The sequence below is a fragment of the Gossypium hirsutum genome, chromosome A01 (genome assembly GCF_007990345.1).
Source record: "Gossypium hirsutum isolate 1008001.06 chromosome A01, Gossypium_hirsutum_v2.1, whole genome shotgun sequence".
In the NCBI taxonomy this organism is placed as follows: Eukaryota; Viridiplantae; Streptophyta; class Magnoliopsida; order Malvales; family Malvaceae; genus Gossypium; species Gossypium hirsutum.
The window spans coordinates 22,998,940-23,026,567 of record NC_053424.1 but is presented as its reverse complement, the minus strand read 5'-3'; the positions used below and the strand labels follow the sequence as shown (position 1 = coordinate 23,026,567).

Below are 27,628 nucleotides of genomic sequence, written 5' to 3'. Positions count from 1 at the left end.
GTTGTTTATTTCTTATAAATGAAGAAATTCATTTGTTAATTAATTCTACACCTACTTTTAACGATCGTAACTGACAAATCTGGGGTTGTCGGAATCACCACAAAAGTAGTTGATTAATTAATTGAAGCCACGTTTTAGTTTGGTGTGGAAGACGCCATGGGCCATCCAGAAGCCGAGCAGTGGTCAACTGAAACAGCCTGTCTATTTATGGAACTTTTTCCCAATCTTTTCTTTTCCTTAACATTTTATTTTATTGTTATTACAAAGTTGATAAAGATAACCGGGTTATCAAAGCTTTAAACTTTGATTCTTTTAGTGTGTCAAATTATTATAATAATAATTAACCATGGTTATGTACCCTTACTAATGTAACATTGATCAATATTGCTTAAGCTTCTCCCTTTCAACATGTTGCTCTCTTTACACCAATATACTGCTTGCTTTTCTACATGCTTATAGGCCATGTTTAAAAGAATAGAGGTTAAAAGGTTCAACAAAACTCTTCTTTTTCCTTTTTATATATATATATATAAAATAAGCAAACATTACATCAAATTAATATAAAACAAAAGCATTCTTTTTAATATGAAATTCCAAAAGATGTAAGAACTCCCCAGGAACCTCCTCAAAAATCCAAACATCTTTCTTTTTGTCAAAGTCCATTTTAGCTAATGAATCCACAAATCTATTCTTCTCCCTTAAAACATGCCTTATTCTCCAATATCTAACCAGTTTTAATAGTTGAAGAATCCTCCTTACCAAGGTTGAATTCGCACTTGCCAATTGGCTTTCTTGAATGAATTTAATCACCTCTATATTATCAATTTGGATTAATACTCTATTAATACCTTGCCTTTGTAAGAGAACCAAATCATCCCCCAAAGCTCAGTCTCAAACACTGAACATACCCCCAAATAATAGTAATAATTATATTCAATGATGGTTTTCATAACACCCCCAGCAAAAGCTATGTTTGTATTTAGTTTAACCACCCCATCAATATTTAAAAAATAACAATTACCAGAAAATTGAATATTTGAATCAATTTCTTGCTGACCAGTTGGTGTTTTCATGCGCACCAAAGTATACTGCTTCATCCAACTAATCAAAGTTTTAACTATTTCAAAGGTATTCCAAGATAAACCTTAGAAAATGAATAAGTTCCTATTTTTTAGATTCGTCAAACAAGTAGTCCAAAAAAACAAGACCAATTAATCCCTACCTTAGGCATCCATAAGTTTTTGCTTAAATTATATTCCAACATTCAACTAAATTTTTAAAGAAAAATATGCATTGTTGATTAGAAGGCACTACCTAAAGCCAAACCTTCTTTATAGCCGAGCGATCTCTAAACATATGTAAAACTTTAAAACTTCTCAACTTTTAAATTTCAAAATTTTAAAGAGAATATTTAACTCTTCAAAATTCACGTTATCTTAATAATCGACAATCGTTAAAATTACCCGCATAATTTTACCTAATAAAAAAACAATCAATGTCTTATCAAACAAACAAAACCATCTCCCAAATTACCAGACAATGAAATTTTATTTTAGACTTTAAAAAGTCTCAATTGAAATGAATCGATTTACCCAAACACACTAAAAAAGACGCTAATAGTTTTCGGTTCAAAGTGATTCCAAATTGAGATTATATTGTGGATTTATGTACAAAGGATGAAGCAACTGGTCATGATGCCAAAACTGCTATAGATGCCGATAACATCATGAATTCATATTTGAAAGATGAAAAATGTAAGTTTTCAAGGTTTAGATTAATTAAACGTTGAAACCCAAAGTGATGTTTCTATTACTACTCATGTTCTAAAAAGATGAATTAGCAATTGTTGTGGGTAAGATAGCAGAATCTTCTACAGAATATATATGTTTTTCTGAAAAGAAAGTTGATATGAAGTCAGTCATCAATGTGTTGAATATGTTATTAGATTTTGATCCAGCTTTAACTAGTTAACAGAAAATAAGACTCCATTATTAGTTGCAAATTTTGATGTTTATGCATGAGATTACTTTGCGATGAAAAACTTTTTAATTTGATGATTAGTATTTTTAATATTTGTTTCTCTCAACCTCCATACGTTCTTATTTATTTCTAACTTTTGTTTTTGAATTATGGAGCTAATAATTAATAATTTCACCTTCATTGAAAGAAAGAAAAGTTGAATTTTGTCCATGTTGTATTATTTATTGATTATAAAACTTAAAAAAAATATTTGCAAAATATGTTTTATAAAAAAATTGAAGTAAAGAAAATTGAATTTTTTTCCCCACATGATGCATCTAAACAAAAAAAAATTCGGAAATTCATTTTTTTTTTCAAATTCTAATTTTAACAGTTAGTGAGTGAAATTTTGAAATTTAAAATTTTAAAATGTTAGTATTTTAGTTCTTTAAAATTTTAAAATATCTCATCCAAAGATATTTTAAATCTGAAAATTGATTCACTCATTGTTACATAGAAATGAGTCAAATGATTCTAACATGTACTATATACTATCTCAATAAATATTAAAAAAATTGAACCTCATGTGATGGCCTGATAATCTAAGTGTTCACCGTCTCAGGTAGAGTCTAGGTTCAAGCCGCACTAATCGTGTTTAAGTCATTTTAGCTCCCTATTTAATTTTTCACCTATTTTAGCCCTTAAACTTGTATTGTTTGTCAAATCATCCCAAAATGAATGGAAAACTAATGTCTATTAAGTTTACTAACGTGGAATCTACATGGCAATCCACATGTATGCCACGTTAGTAATTAATTAATTTTTAAAAAAATCTTTTTTTTATAAATTTATTTTTTAACAATTTTTAATTGTTAAAAATATTTTTTATTTTTTTAATATTTAAAAAATTAATTGCTAATGTGACATCCACATTGCAATAGAAAAAATTAATTAATTAATTAATTTTAAAATTAAATTGAAAATACTAATTTAAATTGTGAGTAAAAAAATTAATTAAGTAATTACATTTTATTAGAAATATTAAATGTACTCCAATTTTTTTCCAAATTGTATTGCCATTTTTCTATAACACATGAAAATGCTATCATGTTAGGAAGCTTTATTTTAACATGTTATCAAAATATTATTATGATGGTGAAAGAAAAAATCAATATTAAAATTATAGTTATAAAAGATTTATTTAATAATTGAATCATAGTTAGAGTGGTAATTTATAATAATAAAAAAACATCATTAATTTTGAGTTAGTGTGGAGTTTAGTTGTGACACCAATTTAATCAACGACATTATCTATACTATGTTTTGTTACAACCACAATGTGAGTGAAAGAAAATTAATATTTGTACTATATTTATACAAAAATTAATTAAAACTTGAGTCATAGGTAAAATGGTAAAATGATTTTTTAGTAAACACGTTTTAGGCTTGGGTGCCCTTGTATTTTTATTTGTTGTATTTAAACATTCATATAAAAATAATAAAAGACAAATATACCATGATATTAATATTCAATTTAATATTATTACTTTAATATTCAATCCTTTAAGTAAATTTTTTGAGTTTGATATCGAGTTGATTCATAACACTAACTTAGTAAATCAAATTATTTAAGTACCGATAGATATAGATACAAATGAAGTGGAAAATTTTATTTAAAAAATTAAAAGCTTTGAAGAAGTGATAAAGAAGAGGTTTATAGATGTTGGTGTCGTGTTTAAATCTCACAGAGTTTTTTTTTATTAATTTTATTAAGATATAAAAAGAAATAAAAATATTCTCATAATAATGTAATTATTTTGCATATAAAAGAGTATTTTAGTCTCTCTCTTTTTTAAAATGAGTTTGTGTTTAGTTAACCTGTGAGACTAACTAAATCAAGACTTTAAAGTCAATAGATATATATATTAGATAGATAAGACTTTGATTTGATAGTAAAAATAAGGGTTAATATGTAGTTTGTCTCTAAATTTGTCCAAAAGTATCTAATTGGTACTTGAACTTTTTGTGTTGACGTGGCACTGATGACCAATCTATAACATCCTATACTTAACCTGGTCGTCGGGTCTAAGCTATAGTGTGCCACATTCGTTTCCCGAGCAACTACGGTCAAATAGATACAATCTCATACCATTAAACATACAAATATGAATATCATAATTATATAATATGATAGATAGTCATTTCCAAGTCTTATATAAGCTTATGGAAGCTCTAATGCTAACTTGACATTGAATCAGGACTAGATTTTAAAGAAATCAAATTACAGAATTGACGTCACGACGTGAGAGAGTTCCTCATCGTGATGTGATATACTGTTTGGTTTCATTGGGGTGACGGTGTTCCTCGTTTCACCTTGACATTATATGCCATTTCTCGTCACGATGTGGTACATTTGACGTCGCGACATCACATGCAGTTTCTGCAAAAATTTAAAATGAAATTAACTTGCAAATTTTGCAACCCAAATACCAAACATATGCCTTTTGCATTCAACAAATATATGCCATTCCTAGACATTAATTCATACTTTTTATTATCTTATACAATTTTATACAAATGATTCATGTGCAATAAACTAACTTCTAATGTAATCCAATCTAAACACAATCATTCACACTTATATTATTAGGATCATTAACATTTCGAACATATATTAACCATTTATAAGCTATTACAACATACCTAATCAATACCTACATTAACATTCTTAAAGCAAAAGTGAATTTGGACATTATTTGGTAACACAATAGACACAACCTAGGTACATGCCAAACAACAAGTGAAAGAGGTACACAAACATTGTTGAGTCCGAAATCTTTAACTGGATGCTGAAATCCACACTCGGGATTACGTATTAACCTAATCTACGCATGGAAAACAAACCGTACATTGAGCAAATCGCTCAGTGATAAATCTATGATTCGAAAATAATTTAAACAAATGTAAGTCTATGCATACAAAAAATTCAACTCAACTTAAATAAATTCATATGCAAATTTTATACTAATCATCTTCCAACACAATTTAACATGCTTATATTCATGTTAGCACACCAATTCTATATGCATACATATTATCTTGCCATATAACATTCATTTTATAGGCAATTAGTTCATTTCTACTTGCTATATCTAATTATAATTATAATCATCATTTTTCATCTTTAGCTTATATATATATGCACATACTTCTTTTCTTATACCACAATTTATGTCATTTTTGAGCCTATTGGCTCTTTAATGCACAATTGGCCCCTAGAGCTCATTTTCGATTTAGTTCACACTTTGTATTTCCATAGCATATATCTTATCACATGTTATCTAAACAATTCATTCGTTTATAATCCTATTAACCAACACAGACTTTGTAATTCCCCAAACCCGACCTAGATGTTAGGGTTGAATCTAGCGATGTCACATGGAATGGGATTTGAAATCGAATTTATCAAGTTAAAACCATTTCCATTTATTAGCATCTATTTATCTTTCGTCAAATTCAAAATTATTTTCTTGTTAATTTGATTCGTTTAAAAACATATTCTGCAATTTAAAAGTACATGAAAACAGTTAAAATCCAAATAAAGGCAAATAGTCCAAAAGTCCCAAATTACATCAAAAATAGGAAACAAAAACCATAAATGAAATTAAAGCAGTTCAATAGAAATGTGGTCACCGTTGAGTCTTCCGCCGCACCGATCTGTCTAAGTCTAGGGATTACCTATACAGATAATACAGAAAGGGGTGAGTTTACGTAAACTCAGTGTGTAGTCCCCACAGAAGACATGCATATAGTCAAACAACAGTTATCAGTCAAATGCAATCTGAGGCCTAAGCCCATTACAGATTCAGATACAGTTTCAAGTATAAATTAGGGCATTAGCCCATCTCAGATACAGTATGTATATAGTAACAGAAATCAGTATCCTAGCCACCAGCCTCTACACACCATCTCCGACCATCCTTACACACCATGTAGGGTTTAAAACACCCACCCAGCCCTACACATCAAGTCGTACCGAATGCGAGACATATTAGTAATATCGCAGCTGAGCTGCCAGATAATAGGTATGAAAGTCTTTCAGTACACTTCCTCTAGTAATCAATCATCCCACCCCAATGCAGATACAGCTAAACATGTTCAATGCTGACATACAGAAATACATGCTTACATGCTAGAATTCAGTTATCTGTCATACATACGGATCAGTAAACATGCATAAATTTTAACATGCTCAATACATACATTATATATTTAGGTCACACGATTTAGGGTCTAAGTAGCGTTTACCGACCCTACAGTAGGTTCACAGTCGACTTGGGCAACTCGTGCACCCCTAGGAAACATTTTAGCTAAATGGGCCCACACGCCCATATGATTTGCCCGTGTGGACCCACACGCCCAGATTGGCCTTGGCCCACGTAGATCAGACGGCCTGGCCCAAATTCTCATATGCCCATGTGGACTACCCGTGTGATCCCACACGCCCATGTCGCCCACATGGCCCAATTCGATCAAGCCCATATGTCACACACTACTTACCTGGTCACCACATGGCCGTGTCAACTACACGGCCTGGCCTTTGTCAACTACACGGCCGTGTCATTCGTACACGACCTACCACACGAAAGACCACACGCCCTTGTGGCGTTAACAATTTTCAATTTTGGCTTTCGCTGAATCCCATTTTCTGCGTTGAGAAAGTAAACTGAATTCTTTTGAAAAAAACAAAAATAAAACTAATGATACACTAAATCTTTTAACTGTTTTCACAAACCCTAAATTTACTCCCCCTAATCCCACTAACCTACAACCACTCCAGAATCCCCACTCAGCCGAAATTCTTGTCCAACACCGTGCAAAAATAACACTTATGCTCAAGCAGGGATTCGAACTCCAGACCCCTAACACACCAACACACATCTTAACCACCAAACCAGCAGGCCCATTCTGTTATATACCTACAAACAATTAAACTTAAACCCTTTGAGCAAGGTTAAAGCTTTATTCAAAAAAAGACAAAAATTCACCCAAGATAAGGCTTGAACTTGGGACCTCCCACACACACCCAGACACTTAACTACTAAAGCAGAGAGACATTTTTGTCACATTCTAACAAAAACAAAAAAAAAAAAATTTTAGGGCGTTACAAACTCAAAATGAATACACAAATTTTTCACCCCGAGTTGCCTGATTACAATGACATTATAATGATTCATAATACCACCCTAGATTACCTGGCAATAATGGTTTTCTTAACTCGATCAATCTATCACCCTGGGTTGCCTAACAAGGATGAATCAATATATATAATCTACCACCCCGAATTTCCCAAAAACAATAGTTTTCAATCAATAACCTGACATTATGGCATGCCAACTATATCCGACTCAGTCCGAACAACTAATAGGATATTTAATTTCTAATTCGTTATGTAAAGTTCAATTTACATTTCGATCATCACAATTCACCAGCATATTACAATTTCATAACATATACAACATATTTCAATACATTTTCATACCAATTCTCATATATCAATTAAACCCTACAAATTTGTACATTATTCAATTTAGTGCATATTTCGATATTCAACTTAAATCATAAAAACTCAATTCAATTGGCTATTACCAACTCACCTTGTTACCATGTAATTCAATATGTCATGGGTACACAATAAATAATTAAGTCCTGAATCATAGAAATACAAATTGAAATTTCAAGCTATTCGTCAACGACTTTGGATTTTCCTTTCCCTCTCGATGAATCTAGGTTTATGTTAACTACGGATTAACATAAAATATGTAATACCATCAATTATCAACAAATTCCCAATAAATTATCAATTTATACAAAAAATTGCAATTTATTCAATTTAGTCCCTAAAACTAAGACTAACCTAACTTACAATTCATAGCTCTGAATTCAAATGCGTTTTCAAAAATACCAATTATGGACCTCCTATTTCTTATTCCTACTATCAATTTTATATTTTATTCAGCTTGGTCCATAATATACAAACTATCAAGTAGGCTTTACAATTTAGTCCTTTTCTTAAACTAAGCTTAATTTCTATCAATTTAACATCTAAAACTTTCAATTCTCAACAATATAAACTTTTAAAATTTTAACATTTTTACAAATTGGTACATGGACTAGCTATATCAATCTCTCATGACATTAAATTTTAAAAAAATTACAAGAAAATAACTAAGGACTTACTTGATTTTTGAAGCTAAAAGCTTGAACCTAACGAAAATGGCTTCCTCTTCTTGTTTCTTTCTTTTTACGGTTTGTAAGAGAAAGAAAGATGATGGCTTTCCCTTTTAATATGTATTTCATATTATACTTAAATGGTTAATTAACATAATTAACCTTAATTTACTTAATAAGCCTTATTATTAAATTATTAATCCCAAAACTTTACCGTCCACTAACTTAAGATCTAACATATATATTTTTTGTTTTTAACCTTGGGTTAATTGCAATTTAAGTCCTCAAGCCCTGTTCTAATTAAAAATCTATAGTGATTGGACTTTACAATTTAGTCATTAACCCTAATTAATCACAATTTCGATTAAATTTACTATCCAAATTTCAATTCGCCTATATAAAAACTCCATAAATATTTTTATTTAATATTTATAGGCTTGGTTTACAAAAACAAGGTCCCGAAACCATAATTTAAGGTACTACTTAAAATCGAGTCGTTACACCAATCTAATGTATTCGGTGCCTTGAGTATAGTATATTTGTTTGTAAACTTATAATTTTTTTCAAATAGATTGGTTAATAAAAAAAATTCATAGATTACATTAATATATTTTGTATAATTGCCCTTATATGATTTTTGCATGCAAAGCAAAATAGAAGCAAATATTGGCTCACTGGTTGTCTAATGTTTAAAGTAATACTAAGCGGTATTACATGGTTAGATCATAATACAGAAAGATAGCTTATATTAGTAGATGAACCTAAAAATGTCATTAGTCTAATCGAAAATGAGTAAATCGATTGAAACATTAATATGTCGTCTATCAAGTCCAATTAGGGAGATGCTTTGTCTTGGGCATCGGAGTAGATGACTCCCAAAAGATAGAGATATAAATGTGATTGGCTGGACTGACAGTACATCGAACTAGACCTAATAAGAATAGATCATGAATCCATTTATGGACTTATTCACTTGTGGAGTTCAAAGTGTGGCATACCTTAATCTTAAGTGGAGGACGGACTATGTATGCGTGACTTGTATAATTTGATATAAGTAAAAGCCTAAGTTCAAATAGATAAGGAACCAAAAGCTGGTGCATTGGATATATGACTTCTGTAGTATGTAGCATCATTTATAATAGTGAAATTCATAGCCCGAAATATGGGTAAGTGATATCCTCTCATTGGCATTACATGGTTGATGAAAAGTAAACATGCCACGAGTCATTCATCTTTGTGATGAATGACTTTATTACTATTTGATAGTAATTGACTTTTCATAAAGGTAACACACTTATAACAAGGTCATTAAACGAGTACTGATCGAGTTGCTTTCGTAATGGTATACCGTTGGGGAGAGCTCAGCCATGATACTATAGTAAAATAAATTTGTGAATAAATGAGTTTATAATTAATAGGTGAAAATATGGAACTTAATTATAAATCATTTGAGCCCTAATCACATATGTCCAATTAACCCCTCTACTAGCTCATTGAAACCAGAAATGAATTGTATATTGAATCAAATGAACAAAAATGGTGAAAATGGAGAAATGAGAAATTTTGGAAATGAAATATGGTTTTCTCCAAAATGAAAATGAAAAAGGAGAAATGGAAACATTTGGAAATAAATGTGGTTTTCTCCAAAATGAAAATGAAAAATGACCTGGAAAGGAATTTATGTTTGTCGAATGAAATAAAGTTCAAAAATAGAAATAAATCATTTGGTTATAGTGACCCGTTGAATGTAGAAATATTAAATATATTTTCTCATGAATTCTTTTATGATAAAGTCGTCATGATTTTAACGAAATTAAAATTGGGTTAAAAAATTATTTAATTGGAATTAACTGGGATGTCTATTTTGGAAAATAGAAAAAAAATATCATGTTGGATCAAATTATTAAGTATTGGGTTAAAAGTTCAGGAAGTACTTGTAATTTGACTCAATATGGGAGAGGCCTAAAAGCCCTCATGTTTAATGTGAGGGACAACAAACCTAGTTTATTTAAATAGGATTGTCGCCTTCTATACTTCTAGTTAGACTAGGAGTTCATTTTTCTAGTTGAAATAAACTTCTACAATTCAACAAGAGTTTTACTTATTCTCTCTATAAATAGATGACACCGGTAGGGTAAAATATACAACTTTAAGATATTGTTACTCTACTTGAAAATAGTGAGAGTTTATTCTTTAAGTATGAAATTTATTTTCTCGAATAAAAATTATGTCAGTCTCTATTGATAATAGACTTTTGTTTTCGCACTAAAAGTTAATAGAACTATTTTTGGTTTTGTGCTTGATACGAATCATTCAAACCTACAATCGAAGTAGTTCATGGCATGAGAATAACGGAGAAGGTCGTTCGGTTGAAAGCCAAGAATGACAAGGATCTGTCTAGCTGAAAATACATGTGTGATTTGGGTATAGAGTTTATTACTATAAATATCACAAATGGACTCGGTTTTTAAAATTTTTATTTTTTGTTATGCAAGAAAACCGTTTTCGAACCGAAATTTTTCTAATACAATCCTATAGTGACATATGGCAACCTCTCAATATGACACGTGTCAAACATAAATTAAAAATATTTTAAAAATAAAAATTAATTTTAAAAAGTATAAAGTTTAGGTACTAACTAGGTACTTTTGGACAAGTTCAAGGGCAAACTGTATGTTAACCCTTAAAAAATTAACATTGTTAACAATTTGGGCCAATGTGTGTGAAAGAATATAAGTTTAGGTACCAACTAGGTACAAAAAAGTTTAGGTATCAATTAGGTAATTTGGACAAGTTCAGGAGGGTAAAGTGCATGTTAACCCTAAAAATAAAATAAGTGGAGATGGCAATGAGCAGGTTCGGGCGAGCTCGGATCGGATTGTCTTTAGATTCAGATAAGCTCAAGCTTTGATATTCTCGAACTCGGGCTTTTTTGAACTCAGATTTTTCTCAAGTTTGAATTTTTTAAAGCTCAGATTTTCTTGGATTCTATCGGATTAGGTCAAACGGGCTTAAACAAATTAAAATAATTTTTATGGTTTATAAATTATATTTCAAATGTAATAAATAATTTTACTTTCAAATGATGATAACACAATACAAATTTATTTCATATAAAGTAAAAATTCTATATAGATGTTTTATTTTAATGGATATTGTATATAACATAACTAAAAAGTACTTATTATATGTAATGTTTATGATTATGTAATGAATAATAATTTTATAAACATAATTATATTATTATATAATATGCACATGAATTTTTATGTAATATTTTTTTGTTTATTTGTACGTAACATTTATGGTTGTATAATATGTATATAATTTTTATTTATTTGATTTATTATCTAATATTTTATAATACACAAGTTTTGGAAAAAAATTTAAATTCACTAAAGTATTTTTTATTATTTATTATATCACTAAATTGAAATCTCAATAATTTTTATTTATTATTAAATTTTAAATATTAAAAAATATTTATTATATTTAATCTCAAGGATAAAAAAATGTACTTAGTAAAAGAAAAAGCAATTAAGCTCCTAATAAATAAGAATGAACTTAATTGAGCCCTCAATGAGAAATAAAATAAAATCAACTAGACCCTTTTGATAATGAAAATCGTCGTTAATCGATTTAATTGTTAATAGACACTTACATGATGATAAAATCAATGAGAAGCTGATATATGACAGGCCACTTGGATAAATACACTGAAGTGGCATGCCACATACCATACATGAAGAAAATTAAAATCCTAAAAATTATACAAAATACACTAAAATCACGTCTACATATAAGCTTGGACAAATGAATGTTCAAATTTATTTGAATTTGAGCACCTATTTGTTAAGTTTGTTTTAGTTGTAGTTAAGAATATTATAAAAATTGTAAAATATTATAACATTATAAATTAATAAAAAATACTAAAAAATTAGAAAAAAATTATAAAATGTTAAAAATATAAATAAAATATTCTAAGAGATTGTTGTGTTAATTTTTCATATGAATTATGGATACAATGAACACATACAAATTTGATTTTTTATTATCTAAAAAGTTTAATAAATTTGATAGATAAATTCTTTAAGTTTAATTTCATTTTTATATCATTAAATTAATATATTACATTATTGCATATTTTGCATAATCATTAAATTTAATTTTTTAAATAATTACTAACTTTCAATATTTATTATACATATATAATAGTTGCATTAAAAATTATTTTACATTCATAATTAATCTTTTTAAAAATTTATTTTAATTTATAATTTAACATAAAATATTGTTATTTATAACTTTTTAATACAATTATATAATATTTAAAATATAATTTCATAAATTCAGACTTTTTTGGATTTTAGATTGGATTTATCTTGGGTTTAAATTTAGATCGATCTCAGGTTCGATCCCAATCTCAAGTTGGTCTCAGATTAACTAGAGTTCAGATTTTCTTGAGCTCGGAATTTCTTAGGTTTAGGTTTTTTTTTTTAACTCAAAATTTTCAAATTTAAATTTTATCAAATTAGGATCGTTACGAATTCGAATAAACACGGATGGACTTTTGAGCTTGAGCCTATTTTTCCAGCTCTAAAAATAAGAGACTAAAATAGCTCAAAAGATAATGCTTAAACTGGCCCAATGGACTAACATGGCTAAGTGTTGGGCCATTAGAGCTCTCAATAGAGCGAAAAGTCGGTAGAATTTTGTCTGCATATTTCCTGCAGAAAAAACAGTCCACTGGGTTTGGCGTGAGGAAGGAGATGGAAGGTAGCAGTGGGAAAGGCTACGCCTGGGCAATCTCAGCTGGTTTCAACGCTGCGTTCGCTGCCGTTTCCGCTAAGCTCTTGTTACCTCCGGTAACTTTTCATTTACCCAATCTTCTTATACTCCAATCAACCATCTCGTTTTCGCTTCTAACTCGTGTTCATGTGGTTTCGTTTTCACGGAGTTAATCTTACATTTATTTGTAAATTACCCATAAAATTTACATCGGTCTTATGGATTCTCAATTGACCCCATGATTTAATTGTAATTTTAAAATGATAATGGATCTTTCCGTGAATGTTTCTTAATTTTTACAGGTAATTAGATACGGTCTGGTCGTATTTTTCAACGTTATAATGTGGGGATGTTATGTTAACAGCTTGAAAGCTCTTTCATCTCTTCAAGCAACAGTTACGAATTTTGCTACTAATTTCCTCACTTCTGGGCTTGCCGGCTTCTTCTTGTTCGAGGAACTATTGTCGTTTAAGGTAATTCCCAAATAAATGAATTGATATTTAAATTTCTTAACAATTACTAACAAATGACAAGAACAAGGTGAAGAACCGATGAATCGTTGTTCAAGACTTTTAAAGGATTACTTTAATGTATATGTCGTTAATCTGTAGGAGGGACTGGTTAGTCATCAACATAAACTCATCACCATTGGTGTCTAATTGAATTTACTTGCCAAAAACAGAAGCATGGTAATGGTAAAATTTTCAATTAGGTTTATGTAACTTTCCTTATGGATGTCATAAATCATTATAGAAGAATAGGAGATTTTCAAGTACATAACTTCAAACACCCTAACTTTGATTACTTATGTCTGCCCCTAACCAAACTTTAATGCTTATGGTGTCTAATTGGATTGGAGTTACTTGATATATATTGATGACATAATTTTTCTTTGGTATATGGAATTGAAAACAAAATGGTAATATATATATATTTGTTAGAAAAATGGTTGGAAACCAAAGTTTTAAGCAATTAACTCAGTAACATGCATATTCTGATTATGAGAGGTTTGACAGTGGTTTGCAGGTGCCATGTTCATTGTAATTGGTGTACTTATCCTCAGCAAGTCAAGCGTAGAGAAGAGGGAAAAGAAGGATTAGAGTTGCCATTAATGGTTGCTGCATTTCAACTATTATAACTTTTGGATTCTTTTGGCATGTCTTTCCAACAACTAAAGAGATGTTTTCAGTTTTAGCACTTAGCCGAATCAGTTGGATTCGCAATTTTCATCCTTTTTTTGTGTGCGTCCATGTGTATTTGACTCGGTATATAATTAAGCCAGTTACGGGGACAGATGAACACAGATTTGGTTGCTTTTATTTCCATTGCAGAATGTTAGTATGTAAGATGTTAACCATGGATCCCTAACTCAGTCCTAAGTTCCTTGATGGGTTACCATATGGGATTATAGAAAACATTGATTGTAAGGAATAATAGCAGGCAAGTTGATGCATTTCATTGATCTCCATTCCACAATGAGAAGATCAAAGGATTTGAGGATGGTTCTCAGGCATCTGCATCGGCTGAATTCGAGTTGTATTGTCCGATGCGTTTGTTTCTGAATTCATAAGATTGGAATGTGTAACTGTAAATGTAAATGTAAATGGATAGTGTTCTTTCTCTTCAATAATAGGGATTAAACTTAGGGAGCAGAGGGTTTACAATCCAAGTCAACTGAGGCCCATTTTATAACATAGTATGGTTTGCTCAATTGATGATTTTCTCAAATACTATATTTTTAATACAAGCTGTGGGTATTTTTTAAGGCAATTTATAACTGTATAGTAATGTTGCATCAATAAAAATTAAAATCATTATTGTTTAGGTCAGTTGAAAACTTGAGTAATTTGAAAGGGGTAAAATGTATATAAGATGTTAAATCAATTTCACACAATTTAATGTATGTATTTATTTCGATAGCAATATATTAACCGTAGCTCATAAATAAATTTACTTTTTTTATTATTATAATTTACATAAAAAAGAATTCCAAGTTTTATTAAAACAAAAATGGATTAGCCTTAGGCGATGGATTGTGTGATTGAGTGCTTAGGTTTATAGCCCACCCGCGGAACGTGACGACACTACAGTGGAAAATCAAGGTCTCAGGACACAAAAAGTAAGGAAAAATTCCTCTGTTTTTCCTTTCTTTCCACTCTTCCTTTCCACATATTTCTTCAACTTATCAAAATTCATGTCTTGATTTCCCATCTATTTCCTCTTTAATTCTTCCACTGGTGAGCTTCTTCTCTTCTACACCCACTTTTTGTTCTTTTCATGTTTGATCGTCGATTTGGCTGTAAACCCATCTTAATTATGCTTAGTTTTAGTTGTTTCCTGCTTTCGCTCACCTGGCTTTCATTAATTTTTATGTTTAGTGCTTTGCGGGAGCAAGGGAAGAGTGCTTTCACACCCATTTCTAGGGTTTTATGAATATGGATTCTTTAAAACTGCTATGGGAGTGAAGTTAAAAAACCGAGAGTTGTTTGGGTTCTGGGTTTTTTTTTTGGGTTTTAGCTTAGGACTGGAAAATACTTTTTTTATAAATATATATTTTTCTTTTTGACTGTTTTGGCTTGTGAAAGAATCAGGCCTTTTAGCTCTTGATATGGGATAATTACAAGTCTTTTAGTATGTTCTACATTTATTCAAGTCTTGCCCGAAAGTTTAGCTTCATTGTCTCTCATTTTAAAAACAGTTTTGATGTAGTAAAGTAGTAGACTTAAAATATTATGTCAACATTCTTTTAAGTTTTAAAGCTGATGTTTTTAAGTGTCAAATATTTGTTACTTATTTCTTGCTAACAACTGAATCTATGTTTTGATTCTAAAACGGGAAATAAGTTAGAACAAAGGATTGCATTGAATTTAAAATCAATTATTAAGGCCCAGGGTTCTTTATTTGGATTGATATTATAGAATAGTTTTACCTATGGATATAGGAGGGAGTTGTTTTTGCCTCCAATGATTCTACATTGGAACCAACCTTTTGAATGATTGGTATGCTTGATATACCTCTTGACTGAACTGGGAAATGAATCTCGTTGAACTGATAGAATCCCTGCTAATAAGTTAAGAATTGTTGGGTATTAAACTTTTGTTTCTTTGTTTTTGATGATGTAATTATGCATCAGTTGTAATTCAGGGAAGATCAGCTGCTAAAAGGATGTGGTTTTGCTCCTCATACGCCTTTCGATAGTAAGGTGGTAGCATTTTCCGTGGGATGATATCTGCTGTTTTTCTGATAGCAATGGTGTAATCCTTTGCTATTAATAACATAATCTTATTACTTCCCTCGTCCAACTTTTCTGTTATACAGGATTGTCTGCCCCAAAGTGATGCGATGCGATGCTTGCTTGACTAATACAACCCTCACAGCGGAGTTCTGAGACTGTATTTGTCGACCTCAACAATTTCCTGGAGTCTTCGATGGATGATGGTGGGCATCGTGAAAATGGAAGACTTAAAGCAGATCAGTATAGAACAGCTCAGGGCCAGGTATATTAAAAGGAGGTTTTTTTTGCAGATTATAGATACTTAGAGTAATGTAAAACAACAACATAAATGAATTAACTCCCCTCTACGATTAATGTGTTCAATTTCAGCATTTTCTGAAAACTTCTGTCAATGATGATAATTATTGAGGATTATTGTTGCAGTGGCTGATGCATCAGCCATCAATGAAGCAGATAATGGCCATTATGGCTGAACGAGACGCAGCTATTCAAGAAAGGAATTTAGCACTTTCTGAGAAGAAGGCAGCTATTGCTGAGAGAGATATGGCATTCTTGCAGCGAGATGCAGCGATTGCTGAGCGAAATAATGCTATAGCGGAACGTGATAATGCCATAGCAAATCTGCAGTATCGAGAGAACTCCTTGGCATCTGGCAATATATCCTCTTGTCCTCCAGGGTTCCATATCTCACGTGGAGTGAAGCACATGCAACATCCACAGCAGAACGTTCACCATCTGCCCCACATTAGTGAAGTTCCTTATAACTCAAGGGAAATGCATGCAAGTGATGTCCTACCAGTGACGCCAGGTACCTCTGAAGCTGCAAAGTCAAGACAGGGTAAACGAGCAAAAGAGGCCAAGGTAATTGCGTCTAACAAGAAGGCTACAAAGCCTCCAAAAAAGGTAAAACAAGAGAATGAGGACTCGGATAAGCTTATGTCTGGCAAGTCACATGAGTGGAAGGGTGGACAAGATGTGGGTGGTGCAGGTGATGATCTCAACAAACAGCTAGTGACAACGAAGTCTGATTGGAAAGGCAAGGATCTGGGGTTGAATCAAGTTGTATTTGATGACTCGACTATGGCACCGCCTGTTTGTTCCTGCACCGGAGTCCTAAGACAGTGCTATAAATGGGGAAACGGGGGATGGCAATCTTCATGTTGCACAACCTCCTTGTCAATGTATCCTTTGCCAGCAGTTCCCAACAAAAGACATGCCCGAATCGGAGGCAGAAAGATGAGTGGAAGCGCTTTCAACAAGCTGCTTACTCGGCTTGCAGCAGAAGGTTATGATTTGTCCAACCCTGTTGATCTTAAGCACCACTGGGCCAAGCATGGGACAAACCGCTACATCACCATCAAGTAGGTTGCGCAAGATACCAAATGCAAATGGAATGGTATGGAGAAGTAGAGAAGAGTCATCCATGGCTCATGTTTCTTTCGTTAGTCATTGTAGCAGTGTAGGAAAAATAAATGATCCGGAAATAACTGTAGTAAGGAATAGTAGTAGGTGGGTAATGCCAACTTAATTTTGGGTTTCCCTGGAAACGCCCCCTCCGATATGCCTCGATCCTCCATTAGCAAGCCTGGTATTTGAAGAGAGGAGAAAGTATCCATTACCATTGGCACATCCAAGCTTGGAAAGATGATGGGGTTGTCAACTTGGCACTATGTTGACTGTAGCTCTCTACTTAATTGTAAAAGTACTGTACCTCAAACGTCTTGTTGTACTTGAATCAAGTTTCAGTTTATTAGCTTAATCCACCAAATTTGCTTCTCTAATAGGTAGGATGACAATTTGATAACCAGAGGTTTTAGGTAACCATATTAATAAAGAATTAAGTACCTGGGAAGTCTCTCTATTGTGAGGACTGTATCAAACTAGTCTCATTATTAAACGGATCAATTTAGTTTTCATACTATTAAAAAGAATTAAATAAGTCCAACTTCTAACAAATCTAACATTTACTCTATAAAAAATATTTTGAAAATTACATTTTTTCAATTGCAGTTCAATTTCAAACAAAATATTTCATTCACAAAATTATAAATACTTTAAATATATTAATTTTGTTAAACAGTAAATGACATTTTTTATATAGTAAATATTAATTCTATTCTAGTTTTACCTTATTAATTTATTTTAATAGTACAAAAATTAATTTGATTCATTTAATGATAGAGATTAATTTAATGCAATCCTTATAGTGCAAGGACTTTTCAAGTACATTGAAGTTCAATAAGTGTAATCTTCCACATCATGTAGAACAAATCCTTCACATTTACTTTTAAATTTAGGGTTTTAGGTTTACTGAACCTTAAACCTTCCCCAAATATTCAAGTATCAAATTGAGTAAAAGGTTTTAAAAATTGTGTTTAACCTCAACTCCACTCAATTATATATATAATTAAAATATGATTTTGATTAAGGTGAACAAAACTCAACTCTATTAAAAAATTAAATATTTTTAAATTTCAAGTTAAACAAATTGAGTTATTTGATTTTTTGGATCAACTCTAATAAATAATTCATTTTTCGGAATTTGAACTGAGTTGAAATTTTCAACTCGAACTACGAATTGATACCAATGCAACATGGCTCCCTGTAAAAAAAATACAAAATAATTCAAAATAATGTAAACTTAAAATATTTATAAAAAATAAAATTTTAAAAAAAAAAGACTCCAAAATATTAGATTTGACGCTTAAATAAGTACATCACCAAATCAAGTTTATGAAGCCACAAGAAAGGCTTAAGGAATAATAAAGCTGATCTTGGGCCTTTCTTATAGCTACTCCCACAAGAGGTCTCTCGAGTCTTTGTACTTGTTTTTTGGCTCCACTTTCTAGTGGTAGTTTTCTTGAGCTACTCGTGTTTAGTGGAACAGGCTAGCTTGAAGCCAGTCCATTACAATAGGGGCGAGGGCAGGCATTATAGGGCTTTACGCATCTTGATAGCTTCTCCACCTTGATGGTTGAACACCAATGTACATCGGTGAAGGTTTCTGCTTTTGCTTCCTTTGAATAGATAATGACGACTTGGTTCATGTGGAGTATGCACATCTCCGAAATTCGATTTATTCTGGTTGTTTGGTCTATGTCAAATTTTGTCTACATGTATTTTACATATGATGTCTTGTACTTGTTGTATATGTGATCAAGGCTTCATCTTGATTTGCTTTCCTTTATTATGTACAGTTTCATCGCGTAAAAAAAAAAACTTGAAATTTAGTCAAAGAAATCAATTTGAGTTGCTTAATTGTTTTTAATTTAACTCAAAAGAAGAAGGTTGAATTTGATTAATTCAAAAATTTTGGAGATGTAAAAAGTAGTGGGACTGAATTTGAAAAATGATTATAGAATGTGGGAGGTGAGTTGGGTTGGGTTGGATTGAGAGAGGTATCCATATAATGGACACAATTACCTTTCAACTTTACAAATTCATTTTACTCTCATTCGTTGATCTTCATTGAAAAAAATAACTATTGAATCTATCCATAACCAGAGGCAGACAAATAGAAGACGTCGGACAATTCATGCAAAAGGCACCAAAATAAAGAAACGTTGTCGCATGAACCTTTTTAAAGTTGTCTTGTGGTTCACATTTTGTGATGAGGAACCATCTTTGTCACTCAATTTTTGCTTCTAAAGTTTGGGGGAATAAAGAAGGTTATCCCCCAACCTTAAAACATGTCATCAGTCTTAGATATGTATGAAGCATTAAATGAAATTTAATGCTTCCCAAGGTGTTCACCAAGATCAAATGTTGTTTCCAATCTTTAGAGCCACATTTATGGAATTCCTCTGCATTGTGGCCAGAGCTGACTAGGTCCATGGGCCCAGCCCAAATTATTTGTCTGAGGGACCAATGTGTTTTCAATCAAAGACACCGGTTAGAAAAAACCGAAGAGTTACATAATAATAAGAGCTTTTGAAACTCCTCGGGTGGAGTATCCACAACCTTATTGCTTTCCCCACCAATCAAGGAGGAAGAAGCATTACAAATAGTAAACTGAATGTCTTGTTCAATTACTAAGGTTTTCCAACTTTGTTCCTTCAAATTCTTTAGATTATTCAAATTCTTTAGATTATTTACACTGAATTATTATTATTAAATATATGCCAATAATTTATAATTGATTCTGTTTTATCCGAGAGCAAATGAAAATGGAAAAAAAAATAATGGTGATTGCATTGCATGCTTCCTCTCCCATGTGAGAAGGGCTCCACCACCACGTTACCTTAAAAGAAAATGGTGGGCACTCACTAAGCCCTTGTACCTGAAATGCCCTTGCCCGTTAATGGTAAAAAAACAAAGGCATGTGTCCATTGATGGAATGATTTTTTAGGTTAAATTATGTTATTTGTCATTGTACTTTATGATAGTTGTGGATTTAATCCTTGTACTTTAATTTGACCAGTTTTAGTCCTTGTACATTTTAAATTTTAAAAATTCAGTTCTCGCCAAATGGTAATTGTTACATTAAGATTTGCTATTTTTAGGATCTGCTACGTAAACACATTATCATATGTGTAATATTACTTCTATATATTACGCACTAAAAATTCAGTTAATAGATTAACGACTATCATTTAGGTCAAGATCGGAATTCCAAAATTCAAAAAGTATAGGGATTTAAAATGTCCAATTAGAGAATATGAACTAAATCTACAATTGTACGCATAACGCAAGACTAATACTTAAAGTGTTACTATTTGAGTCAAGATTAAAACTTTAAAATTAAAAAAATACAGAGAGTAATAACAGAATTGAACCTAAAATTTATCACCTTACTTATAGGTTATTGAACACACATTTGACTCCGCTTTTGTTATGCTTTGATTTTGAATCACTCCTCGACCCATCAATCACATTACCAATAGCTTTGATTTCATCAAAAGGAAACCAAGGATGAAAATGTTGTTTTACTACTAATATAATAGGGTAGTTAAAGGGGTTGGTGTAATTTATGTCTCCATTCATACAACCCAATGACAACGATTGTTGACCTTGTAATTTTAATTAAATCCTTGCGGAGTAATATTCTTTAAAAATGTAATCACTCACCTTGAAATTAAAACAAACTTAGATTGCATTAATATGAATTCATAGTTGATGAGCTAATCATATACTATCATTACCATACATCATCAAAACTCTAAAACACTAAATTTACTCATCTTTTTTAATAATGTGGTATCAATTATTAAAAATACATTCAAATTGTATAAAAATCTACATTATTATGCATCAAAAGTTATCAAGATATGAAAATGGGTCATGAATGTTTTTTGCTGGAAATTAGAAATTTATGGTAGAAAATGAAAGATTATTGATAGATAAACAACTTTTGCAAAGTGATTTTTGATGAAAACTTGATTTAGGGACTAAAATGTAAATTTGTGAATTTGAAGGAAAAATTCTGAAATTTTATGTAAACATGTGCTGGAAAATTTGTAATGGGGTTTTGGTTAGGCTTGGAATAGTGAGTAATTTGCACAAGTTTCATTTTCCGAGCCTAGGGATGAAAATGAAATTTTTGGAAAAGTTAGAGGCAAAATGGTAATTTTGCCTAGGACGTAAATTGAGTCTATTTAAGTATGAAATGTATGAAATTGATGATTAAATTCATTTATATAGATCCGAAAAACAGAAACTTGAGGCTAGATCGAGGAAAAGAAAAGATTTCGAATTAATAGGCTTTTACAAGAATAAGTGTCGAGGTAAGTTCGTGTAACTTAATCAGGTATACAATTATGTTAATTGAATGTTACATTGTATGTAATGTGATTTATATAATGTGCCTTATATGTATGTTATGATGGAAAATTTATATGTGCGTGAAATGATGAAAAAGGGGTTGTCCCGATTGAATGCTGAATTTTGATGAATATATGCACTTTCCCAAAACAGATAAGGTCCTGTATTTGTTGCGGACGGGATTTAGCTCGAACGAGTAATCCGATTGACCTTGTTATAAAAAGGATTTAGCCCGGACGGGTAATCCCGATGTAATACCTCTCGAGCATACGTTATGATTAGGGTTTAGCCTGGACTGGTAATCCTAATTGAGCTCCCCTGAGTATACGTTATATAAAGCATTTAGCCTGGACTGGTAATCCTGTTAAACGATATGTGGCTCGAGAGAGTGTTTCTTGGTTAAGTGCCCTAATAGGTACCCTTGAATAAGAAATTGACAAATTGTTGAATCGTACACTTCGAGTGTACTACTTGAGCATTCATTGGAATTCAATGATTCAAAGGACATATAACTCTTGACTTGGCATGAAAATCTTGAGATGAAATAGTAATGACTAGATAGAATATTGCTTGATAAGCTCATCTATGTTACTTGATTTATATGAAGATTTTGGTGACTAAAATGTTTGATTGAATGTATGTGCTTAGGCAAATTTAGCCAAATGGATGGAAACATGATATTGTATGTTTAGATTTAATAATCAAGATTAGTAAGTTTAATTTTCGTTATACGAACTTACTAAGTATGTAATACTTACTCCTTTTATTTTTCCCCTGTCTTATAGTCCCCAAAAGCTTGTGAAGGTTAGGAGATCATTGGAGCATCGTCACACTATTAACTAGCTATCTTGCGTATATATAGTAGAATCATTTTGTCATAATAGCATGTATAGGATAACTTAGCCAATGGTGGCATGAAATGTTATTTTGTAACCTAGCCATTGGAATGGCTAGTGATGGTTTATTTTGGGTATGATTTAGTAAGCTATTGTGATATATATACAGACATGTGTTATGCTAAGTTCATGTGATCAAATGTTGTTAATGCCTAAGTTAAGCTGGTGAGTTTGTATTTATGTTTGCACGAAATGGTATGCCTTGATGAATGATGGAATTGCCAAATTTGAATACTTGAAATGGTTGGAATTGGTTGAGTGTTTCATATGCAGGTTTTTGGATAATTTTGGGTGAGAAATGAAGCTAGGAAATGGATTTATTTTGTCCACATGGGTAGACACACTGGCATGTGTCTAGACCATGTGTGACATACAGCCTGGTAACACGGGCATGTGGTTAGGCCGTGTGTCTCCTGCACCTTAATTTTGAGAAACAGGATACTCAGAATTAGGCACACGGGTAGAGACACTGGTGTGTGTCTCAGCCGTGTGGCTAGAACACGGGCGTGTGTCTTGGCCATGTGAAACCTGCACCTAATTCGAATTAAATTAATTGACCACACGGGCGTGTGATTTGGCCCCGTGTGATCTCAAGTTGTTCATAAGTTACAAGTCAGAGAGTTACACGGGGTCCAGACATGGGCGTGTGTGACCACACGGCCTGCCCACACTGGTGTGTCCCATATTCACACGGGCGTGTAAACCCTGTATAGTGGAAAATTTTCTAAGTTCCCGATTTAGTCCCGAACCACTTCCAAAGCATATTTTAAGTCTCGTAGGCTCATATTAGGGACTTTATGATTTATTACAAATGGTTTTAATTTGGACACAAATTTATGGGTTGGAATTGTACAATTGTTGGTTATGTGAGTCCGGTAATGCCTTGTACCCTGTTCCAACGTCAAATACGGATAAGGGGTGTTACATGATGTTTGGGATGATTTGAGATGTTTTTAAACTAATTTTTAAGTCTTCTGCACCCAGATATCAATACCTAACCTTCAAGTGTCGGTACATTGCAAATCAGTAGCTAAAAACCTACAATAAATAGGTCAAGTCTTGAAACTTATAGCCTAAGTATCGAGGGTTACAGGCCAAATGTTGAGACTTACTCCACTGTACATGCACAAGTTGTATTCTTGATTTTTTAAGTCCTAGGACTCTATTTTATATTTCTGACATGTCCAAAGACCTTGGAAATTATTTAAAATGATTTTTAAATTGTATCCAAAGCTTTCTAAATATTAAAAATCATTTCAAGGAATTTTATTGAGCTGTGAAATTGGATTTTTGCTACAATGAAATTTTTGTGAGCAAAAAAGTGTCAATGTGCCGTCCCATATCCCTATTGATCGACAAACCAAGTAAAGGGTGTTGTACACCAAAGTATAGGTGGAATCAGACCTAAAAAAAAATTGTATGGTTACATGCTTCAAAAACTTTACTTAATTTTTCATAAATATATTATTAACTTCATGAATCACCGACATGTTGCACTGTTTCAAACTATTAAGTATCAAATTGAAAATTTTTTTCTTTAAACATAATATCATAAGATGAATATACTAAAAGGGTTAAATTACGTATTAACTCTTTAAGGCTTTGCCTTATAGAGTATAAAGAAAATTAGAAAGATGGAAACTTGAAAGAATAGAAAAATAAAAAGATAGAATAAATTTGTTTCCTTTCCATAGGTGTATTTGGTAGGAAAGAAAAAAAAATTAAAAGAAAAAGAAATTTCATTTCCATCCATTACTTGATAGAGTTGAAAAATAAGATGAAAGAAAAAATACATAATTTTGAACTAACATTCACCCATCTCAATTTCTCTCATGACATCATTCCAATTTGGGATGATTATTTTTTTATATATTAGAATGAAAATGATTATCTATTTTATTTCGTCCCCTCTCACTTCACACTTAAAATCTATTTTATTTTTACTTTTTTACTCCCACCTTTCGTACTTCTAATTTTTTTTAGTCATTCAATCGCATCTTAAAATAAAAAAAAGGTTTCAATGTTTTAAGCAAATATCTCTAAATTCTTGGTATAAACTAAAATGATGTAATAACTAAATATCAGTGCTCTCTAAATGCTTGAACGAAATTAAGAGTTGTGATATAAAAACAAAGTTAAGATCATTTTCGGAATTAGGGGTATGGTTGGGGTCTGAAACCAATGATTTATGATTTGATTTTGTTGGTATAAAAAAATGATAAGATGTAAAGAAACATTCCATAAGAAAACAAAAGGAAAAAAGAAAGGATAAATTCTAAAATGGGAAAATCAAATATATAAAGAATATGCACTTTTAAAGCTGGTTAAGAAAAGGGAGACCTTACCAGAGATTATGGATTGGTCGACAAATTTTATAATGGATTAACAGATGTAATTTCAGAAATATTTAATTCTCAATTAAAAATTGTTTATATATTAAAATAAAAATAATGATTCTCCTTTTGGTAAAAACCTTATCTAGTGTCTCAATTTTGATTTTAAATAAATAGGTTTTTCTCAAAAAGTTTAGAATACTTTAATCATTATCAATTTCAAAAAGTGAACAATTAAGGATAATTAATCTTAACGTCAACATTTATATTAATTTTACATAAATTTGATTGGTATAATAAAAAATTTAGGTCTCATAATTTACATATTCTATCAATTTCTTCATGATTTAACAAATTTAGCCCGTAATACTTTTGTAAATGTGTAAATTTTGAGGTTAATTTTTTTTGAATTTTTTAGAGTCAAGGTCAAATTAACAAAATATGTAAACATTGAAAGTTAAATTTATTAAGTAACAAAAAATATGTACAATTGACGAAAGGCATTAATGTCATGATTAATTGTCCTTAATTCCTCTAATTTTTTTGAGAATGACTAATTTACTCAATTTCAAAATTAAGAAGAAGTGGAGATATTTTTTTACCTTTTTATTTTTTATTAAATATAATTTATAATAAGTGTGACTAAGTATTGATATAAAGAAAATTGAAAGTCATGTAGACATGTACTATATTTAAAAAAAAAGATAAAATATTATTTTTTATAAAAATAAATAAAGTGAAATGTTAATAGTGAGATAATATTTATAAAAAAACAAGGAAATAGTTTTATGAAATTTGAATGATAAATAAATAAATTTTAAATGATGATATAATTAAGGTGTAGGTGATGAAAATAAAGCATAAAAAGTGAAGAATGATTAGACTAATTAACAAGAGTTGATTAAGTGCTTAACTAACTATAAAGATCATTAATTAAAATTTTGGTGGGATCCCACTTTAGACAGATATATGTCAATGTTGGTTGTAATGACATCCCACTTGCAGCAGCCAAACATGGCATATGCCTGGATCAGGTGCGGCCAGCCCCAGCCAGATCGGGAGAGTGTGGTTCATGTGCGTCCCAAGACAAAAGAGAAGTCAACGGATTAGAAAGACTCATCATACTAAATATTCTACCATACATATTAATTTTAGTGATAATTATTTTCTCCTATTTGTACCAATAACAGATCAACTAAACAAATAAAAACTCTTTTAATTTATCATTTCTCTTAAAACTGTCGATTTAAATTATTCTTTTAACATGTTTACTTATGCTATTAATAAAAATTATGGAGCCTATTCTACTAAATTTATTATATTCTTTGAAATGAATGCAGTAATACATAATAAATCTGAAAGATGTAATTTTGAGCATGGACATAATAAGTTACTCTACAATAGTAATAATAAAAATAGGTGGTAATAATAATTTTTCTCACCACCAAAACTAGAAAATAAAGAATTGTGGAGATGGATAATAAGAGGAAATTTAAATTAATAGTTTCCTCTTATGCTTCAACTTTGTTTAATTTTGCACATATACCTATGCAAAGAAAATATTTGTTTGTGTGCGTTTTGTAAATTGATAAAATTTATATGCAACAAATGCATATAGTTTTGTCTTTAATTTTATTTTATTGGAAAATTACTGTCTTTGCCTCTAGTTTGTACCATGCATATATTAATATGATTAATCACATACAATGATAAATCAAAAGTTTACGATTGTATTCTTGAATCACATGAGATATTAAACTTGATATTTACTAGTTCAAATGTATTGATTAAGTTGACATGATCGGTTAGACCATCTGATCAATAATGATGCGACAAAATGAGAATTTACATGAAAGTTTATTAAAGAACTTAGAAGATCTTCATTTTTCAAATGTTGTTTGTTCTCAAAGAAAATTCATTAAACCTCACTAGCAAAAGTTGAGATTGAACCTCTTACATTTCTAAAAGAAATATAAGTTTATGTATCCAGCAAGTGGATATTTTGATATATTTTTTGTAGATGTATCTACAAGATAATCATATTTGAGCTATCAATTTGCAACTTTTCATTTGCGAGATTAATTGTTTAATGATTTGTTTAAGAATAAAACTTTCAAATTATGCAATCGAGACAATTCTTGCTAATGTTGGTGAGTTTATTTCTCTGGCTTTCAATGATCATTGTATGTTAGATTGTCGGTGCGAGTAAATATCGCAAAGCCTGGTGTTTATGTGTATAAAATGGTTTAGTACAATTAACGATTCAATACCTCCAGTCAGTAGCTAAACTTTATCTTTTAGAACAAAACTTTTTGTATATATGTATAAGGATATGATATTTTCTGGCACTTATACGCATCATGCCAATAACTTATGATAAATACTCCGCATTAGAATTGACTTTTGGTCATGAGCCAAATAAAACT

The 27,628-nt window shown here is 31.0% G+C and overlaps 2 protein-coding genes across 5 annotated transcripts; both read left to right on the top strand.

Moving 5' to 3' along the window:
- Positions 1-12,836: 12,836 nt before the first annotated feature.
- On the top strand, positions 12,837-14,297 carry LOC107916956 (uncharacterized). The gene is made up of 3 exons (XM_016846336.2): positions 12,837-13,055; positions 13,281-13,451; positions 13,995-14,297. The coding sequence occupies exons 1-3, from the start codon at positions 12,960-12,962 to the stop codon at positions 14,076-14,078; spliced, it is 351 nt and encodes a 116-aa protein (XP_016701825.1). The 5' UTR covers positions 12,837-12,959; the 3' UTR covers positions 14,079-14,297.
- A 478-nt stretch (positions 14,298-14,775) lies between these two features.
- LOC107918007 (protein BASIC PENTACYSTEINE6) lies at positions 14,776-17,972 on the top strand. 4 transcript variants are annotated; one of them, XM_016847487.2, is made up of 4 exons: positions 14,776-15,097; positions 16,112-16,180; positions 16,297-16,475; positions 16,637-17,972. In XM_016847487.2, the coding sequence occupies exons 3-4, from the start codon at positions 16,407-16,409 to the stop codon at positions 17,576-17,578; spliced, it is 1,011 nt and encodes a 336-aa protein (XP_016702976.1). In that variant the 5' UTR covers positions 14,776-15,097; positions 16,112-16,180; positions 16,297-16,406; the 3' UTR covers positions 17,579-17,972. The 4 variants fall into 4 exon arrangements, with proteins under 4 accessions (XP_016702976.1, XP_016702979.1, XP_016702977.1 ...); XM_016847490.2 differs by having other exon boundaries at positions 14,958-15,097; positions 16,123-16,180; XM_016847488.2 differs by having other exon boundaries at positions 14,985-15,215; positions 16,123-16,180.
- The last annotated feature ends 9,656 nt before the right edge of the window (positions 17,973-27,628 follow it).